This window comes from Mandrillus leucophaeus, unplaced genomic scaffold, assembly GCF_000951045.1.
Source record: "Mandrillus leucophaeus isolate KB7577 unplaced genomic scaffold, Mleu.le_1.0 Scaffold412, whole genome shotgun sequence".
Lineage (NCBI taxonomy): Eukaryota > Metazoa > Chordata > Mammalia > Primates > Cercopithecidae > Mandrillus > Mandrillus leucophaeus.
The window spans coordinates 424168-431211 of NW_012104388.1; the positions used below are offsets into that span (position 1 = coordinate 424168).

General features: G+C 42.7%; 1 protein-coding gene across 1 annotated transcript in view; it reads left to right on the plus strand.

The window, feature by feature from the left end:
• Positions 1-7044, plus strand: part of DOCK3 (dedicator of cytokinesis 3) — a 494638-nt gene that overhangs the window by 366155 nt on the left and 121439 nt on the right. The window contains exon 21 of the mRNA XM_011992509.1: positions 4573-4743. Coding sequence (XP_011847899.1) covers positions 4573-4743 — 171 coding nt within the window. The remainder of the gene's footprint in view (positions 1-4572; positions 4744-7044) is intronic.

Sequence of the window (7044 nt, forward strand, 5' to 3'; positions counted from 1 at the left end):
TCCTGGATATCCTTGTTAACTTTCTGTCTCGTTGATCTGTCTAATGTTGACAATGTGGTGTTAAAAGTCTCCCATTATTATTGTGGGGGAGTCTAAATCTCTTTGTAGGTCTCTAAGGACTTGCTTTATGAATCTGGGTGCTCCTGTATTGGGTGCATATATATTTAGTATGGTTAACTCTTCTTGTTGAATTGATCCCTTTACCATTGTGTAATGGCCTTCTTTGTCTCTTTTGATATTTGTTGGTTTAAAGTCTATTTTATCAGAGACTAGGATTGCAACCCCTGCTTTTTTTTGTTTTCCATTTGCTTGGTTGATCTTCCCCCATCCCTTTATTTTGAACCTATGTGTGTCTCTGTATGCGAGATGGGTCTCCTGAATACAGCACACTGATGGGTCTTGACTCTTTATTCAATTTGCCAGTCTGTGTCTTATAATTGGAGCATTTAGTCCATTTACATTTAAAGTTAGTATTGTTATGTGTGAATTTGATACTGTCGTTATGATGTTAGCTGGTTATTTTGCTCGTTAGTTAATGCAGTTTCTTCCTATCATCAATGGTCTTTACAATTTGGCATGTTTTTGCAGTGGCTGGTACCAGTTGTTCCTTTCCACATTCAGTGCTTCCTTCAGGAGCTCTTGTAAGGCAGGCCTGGTGGTGACAGAATCTCTCAGCATTTGTTTGTCTGTAAAGGATTTTATTTGTCCTTCACTTACGAAGCTTAGTTTGGCTGGATATGAAATTCTGGGTTGAAAATTCTTTTCTTTAAGAATGTTAAATATTGGCCCCCACTCTCTTCTGGCTTGTAGAGTTTCTGCCAAGAGAGCCACTGTTAGTCTGATGGGCTTCCATTTGTGAGTAACCCAGTCTTTCTCTCTGGCTGCCCTTAACATTTTTTCCTTTATTTCAACTTTGGTGAATCTGACAATTATGTGTCTTGGAGTTTCTCTTCTTGGGGAGTATCTTTGTGGTGTTCCTTGTATTTCCTGAATTTGAATGTTGGCCTGCCTTGTTAGGTTGGGGAAGTTCTCCTGGATAATATCCTGAAGAGTGTTTTCCAGCTTGGTTCCATTCTCCCTGTCACTTTCAGGTACACCAATCAGACATAGATTTGGTCTTTTCACATAGTCCCATATTTATTGGAGGCTTTGTTCATTTCTTTTTATTCTTTTTTCTCTTAAACTTCTCACTTCATTTCATTCATTTGATCTTCAATCACTGATCCCATTTCTTCCTCTTGATCGAATCGGCTAGTGAAGCTTCTGCATGTGTTATGTAGTTCTTGTGCTATGGTTTTCAGCTCCATCGGGTCATTTAACGTCTTCTCTACACTGTGTGTTCTAGTGAGCCACTCCTGGCCTCAGGTGATCCACCCACTTCCACCTTCCAAAGTCCTGGAATTACAGGGATGAGCCACTGCACCGGGCCCCAAGAGCTTGGATTTTTAAGGAACCAAAAGGCAATTGATGTGGCTAAAGCAAGGGCTTTCAAATGCTAGATTGGATGTAGAAGATGATAATAAGGGAGAACTGTGACTGTTTCTAAGGGGTCTTTGCTAAATCAGCTGAGTTGATGGCAAGGCCATTTATGGAGGTACAGAATTCTGGGAAAGATAAGGTTTGGGTAGGGAGAAGGAAGAATTCCCTTTCGGGGAGCATTTTTCTGAGGTGTTTTCATATTTGTTCTCACCATTTCACACTTGTTCTGTAATATATCCAACACTAAGGTTTTATCAGTTCATTTCCTCTTCTTTATCTGATTTCAGTTTACATGTCTCCTTCACCAAATTAGTAAGTTTCCATCTAATCCTGTTTTCCTCCTTCTTCATAGGATGCATGCTCCTGGCCTGATACTTCTCATTCCAGTATCAAAAGCCATGAACCAGGAAACTTCTTCCTTAATACTTTTGATTCAATATATCTTTCCACTCATAACCTTATCTCTTCCTTTTACCTTCAGAATCATGACCTTAAAAAAAGTTCTGTTGAAGAAGGTGAAAATAAAAAGTTCATTATTTCTTACTTGGTTTTATTGTTTGTTCACAATGTGAGAGGCATGGAGGGGTGTCGTTGTGGGTTTTAGGGTGGCTCTTCACAAGGCATTCTAAAACAACAGCACACTTTTCCATGCTGAGCTGTATCAGTTCCTTAGCAGGTAGCCACAAGGAGGAAAGAGAGGGCACGGTGGATCTTCTTGGTGATACAAACATGGTAATAACTTTTAGGATCTCTTTTCTTACAGGTTTATTAACTTAAGCAAAAATGGACAGGGCAGCTGCTTGAGCCACAGTTAAGTGCTCCATTGTCTCTACACAGTAATCGGAGCACCTTTAAAGCTTGAACAAATTCCACAGGCTCCACCTCTCACCTTCTATTCCACTCCACTGCCCCACTCTCCTTCCCCAGTTGAATCTGTCAGAGGTGGCCAGCATCACCTGGTCCTGATCAAGATGGTACTGATCCAAAAATTCAAGAGATTCAAGAGGAGTGGGGAAGAGGGAAGTCAGGTACTGACGGAATGACTGGAGGTGGCTTTATTTTCCATGTCCTCATCCGGGTTTGCATGGAGACTTCTCTGACATCAGCCTTGTGCTCCTCTGCTAGTTGTCTTATATTGTGTAACCTAATAGAGGAAGCAAGCTCTCATGCCCAAAAAGTGCAAGTCACTTTGCTGTCTAGTTCTGCCTCCCTGAAACTGGCAAATGTTTCATGCCAGTCATTACATCTCTTGTGGTAGCTGTTTCAAACTTAAAAACCAAACAAACAAAAAAACTTTTTAAAATTAGAAGAGTAGTATGGAGCACATAATTAGATTTGCCTACCTCTCAGGTGTCCTAAAATTACACTTTTCAGAAAAAAAATTAGTTTATTTTACTGTCTTTATTTCCAATGCTCCATGTAATTACCAATCCTTCCTGCATCTTCTGGGGCTTGGGCATATGATAGTAGGATGCTCAATAAGTTCATGTTCTACTTCTATGCATAATACATTTTTGGTGAATCTTTCCAGGTCTTAGCATGCTTTTTATTTTCTGTGTGACTTAACTGAGGAAGCAATCCTGGCTTTTTTAGGCTGCTCCAAGATCTATTCTATCTTTTACCTATAGGGATTCTAATCCCTACCTCTAAGGATTCCAGAGTGTCAATCCTGACCCTGTCCCTCTTTTGTCCTCTGCTGAGCCCAGCAAGCCATGTTAATCATACAAAACCAAAGTACCTAAAGGGAAAGGTCAGACCTGCTACCTAGCCATTTCGTTTGGAAAATGTACACGTTTATTTTCTTTATTTTAATAGAAAATACGTCCTACTTCAGTGACTTCAAACTGGCATGACCTAATAAATGAAGCTGGCTCAGAAGCGTATACTTTCTGCTTCATGGGCCCGAAGAGTCACCGCAATATAGACATACTAGAGCAGTGGCAGAGTCCAGCCTGCAAGTGTCTGGGTTTAACAACTAACAGATTTTTCAAGTTCTTTATAGAGTAGGCATTAAAAAGCTACTAGAACAGAGGGTGTAGCATTTATGGAGACGAGGCCACACACTCATTTCTTCTACAGAATCATCTGATACAATCCCTGGATGACACATTTTCTAAACTGGCGTTCCCCAGTGCCAACTGAATTTTGTATGGGCCACAAAATATTAAGTTCTGCTTTTCCAAACCGTCTAACAGCTGGATAGATCATGAAAGGGAGTTTAGGAATTGTTTCCTGTTTATGTTTCAAGTACCTGACTTCTGTTTGTTTCAGCATTGCAGAAGTTTCTCTCCATTATCTCTTCCTTTTCAGTGTCTGGGAAATCTGTGGTTTTTTGTTTTTTTAATTAGAAAACATAGTATTGGGTCTTGAATGTGTTCTCTTAAAAGGAAATTACTCTGTAAGCATGGGCCAAGCGTCAGGAACTCCTCAGAATCAGATTCTGCTCCCAAACTTTTTGCAGAAGCTTCATCTTATACTGTTTATGAACTGTTTATGGCAGATGTCTTTGTGGAAAGAGGGTGGATACCGGATGTATCAGGCCTATCGGCTGCTGTGCAGCCTGGGACAAGTTTTCTTCAGATTTCTGTGACCCCTGGTGAAAAAGGAGGAACTGTGTCAGGCCCCAGCTATATCTTAAAGATGTAGGAGACTCCTAAGTCTGAGGACTCCTGAGTCCTTTAGGATACTTCTTTCTTGCAGTAAACTTGAGTGTTTCTTACATCCTTGCCTTGTGACCCTTTTATTTCCAGACCTGAAAAAAAATACAAAGAAACTTATTTTTTAAACTCTGAATGTTCTTAAATTCAACTATTTCTATAACAGTCTATGGCTCCTTAATTCCAGAACCTCAGAAAACAGTTGTGAAATTATTTAATGATTCTTTCAATAAGCAGGTAGCTGCTGCTTAGTGACAATTTGGATATTTGAGAAAAAAATTTAAAAAATAAACTGCCTATCTATCTCCATAGTTAGAACTGTCCATCACCTGATTTTGATATAGAAACTGCTGTTACTTTGTCCTTTGTTTTCTGCTATGTGAGTTCCTGACCATCTTCAACACCTCTCCATCACTTTTTCTCCCACACTTTCCAGGCCTTGGAGTACCTTTTCAAGTTCATTGTACAGTCACGGATCCTGTACTCACGAGCCACTTGTGGAATGGAAGAGGAACAATTCAGATCCAGTATCCAAGAACTTTTCCAGTCCATCCGGTTTGTGCTCAGTCTGGACAGCAGAAACTCAGAAACACTCCTTTTTACTCAGGTTCGCACACTGCAGGGAAGCTTTGCTGCTGGGTTCCTCTTTCTCAGCGGGAGGTTTCTTTGTCTTCTGGTTTTCAGAGATGAAGAAACCCTGCCAGGATCATGTGTGTTGGGTAAGGGGTGATTTATAAGGAAATACCTGATACAACAAAATGCTGCTTTTACTGCAAATCTGGCTGTGCCTCAGCTGCCAGATGTAAAACAGCTCAGTGGCTTTATGTTGGAGATGAAGCACAAATTTGTTCTTGTGAACAGTCTTTAGACCAAATTTATTTAGCTACATACTACTTAGTTTTTTATGAACATCTTATTCATAGGAGATAATCAGAATGTATGGGGAATTTTATTTCCTGATTAAGCATTGTATTAATGAAAGTTGGGCACAGTGGCTCACGCCTGTAATCCTAGCACTTTGGGAGGCCAAGGCGGGCGGATTGCTTGAGCTCAGGAGTTCAAGACCACCCTGGGCAACATGATGAAACCCCATCTCTACTAAAAATAGAAAAAATTAGCATGCACCTGTAGTCCTGGCTACTCAGGAGGCTGAGGCAGGAGAATTGCTTGAACCCGGGAGGCGGAGGTTGCCGTGAGCCAAGATTGCACCACTGCACTCCAGCCTGGGCAACAGAGTGAGACTGTCTCCAAAAAGAAAAAGGAAAAAGGAAAATTTAGATTAGCTTCTGTCCATTCCAGAAGTTGAATGAAATAATTTGTAAAACAGTAGGATTAACTAGGAAGCTTTGGCTAAGAATTAAGATTAAATTAGGATCAGAGGGCTGGCAAGATGGCCAAATAGGAACATCTCTGGACTACAGCTCCCAGTGAGATCAACGCAAAAGGCAGATGATCTGCATTTCCAACTGAGGTACCTGGCTCATCTCACTGGGACTGGCTAGACAGTGGGTGCACCCATGAAGGGCAAGCAGAAGCAGGGTGGGGTGTCGCCTCACCTGGGAAGCTCAAGGGGTTAGGGAACTCCCTCCCCTAACCAAGGGAAGCCAGGAGAGACTGTGCCTTGAGGAATGGTGCATTCCGGCCCAGATACTACGCTTTTCCCACAGTCTTTGCAACCCGCAGACCAGGAGATTCCCTCAGGTGCCTACGCTACCAGGGCCCTGGGTTTCAAGCACAAAACTGGGCAGCTGATTGGGCAGACACTGAGCTAGCAGCAGGAGTTTTTTTCATACCCCAGTGGAACCTGGAACACCAGCGAGACAGAACCGTTCACTCCCCTGAAAAGGGGGCTGAAGCCAGGAAGCCAAGTGGTCTAGCTCAGCGAATCCCACCCCCACGGAGCCCAGCAAGCTGAGATCCACTGGCTTGAAATTCTCACTGCCAGCACAGCAGTCTGACGTCGACCTGGCACACTCAATCTTGGTCAGGGAAGGGGCATCCACCATTACAGAGGCTTGAGAAGGCAGTTTTCCCCTCACAGTGTAAGAAAGGCTGACAGGAACTTTGGAGGGGGCAGAGCCCACCACAGTGCTGTCAAGCTACTGTAGCCAGACTGCCTCTCTAGATTCCTCCTCTCTGGGCAGGGCATCTGTGAAAGAAAGGCATCAAGCCCAGTCAGGGGCTTACAGATCCAACTCCCATCTCCCTGGGACAGAGCACCTGGGGGAAGGGGCAGCTATGGGCACAGCTTCAGCAGGCTTAAGTGTTCTTGCCTGCCGACTCTGAAGGGAGTGGCAGATCTCCCAGCACAGTGCTCGAGCTCCGCTAAGGGACAGACTGTCTCCTTAAGTGGATCCCTGAACCCCATGCCTCCTGACTGGGAGACACCTCCCAGTAGGGGATGACAGACACCTCATACAGGAGAGCTGTGGCTGGCATCTGGTGGGTGCCACTCTGGGAAGAAGCTTCCAGAGGAAGAAATAAGCAACAATCTTTGCTGTTCTGCAGCCTCCGCTGGCAACCTATAGAATAGGAGAAAATTTTTGCAATCTATCCATCTGACAAAGGGCTAACATCCAAAATCTGCAAAGAACTTAAACAAATTTACAAGGAAAAAAAAACATTAAAAAGTGGGCAAAGGAGATGAACAAACACTTCTCAAAAGAAGACATTTACATGGCCAACAAACATGAAAAAAACTCATCATCACTGGTCATTAGAGAAATGCAAATCAAAACCACAATGAGATACCATCTCAAACCAGTTAGAATGGCGATCATTTAAAAGTCAGGAAACAACAGATGCTGGAGAGATGTGGAGAAATAGGAACACTTTTACACTGTTGGTGGGAGTGTAAATTAGTTCAACCATTGTGGAAGACAGTGTGGTGATTCCTCAAGGATCTAGA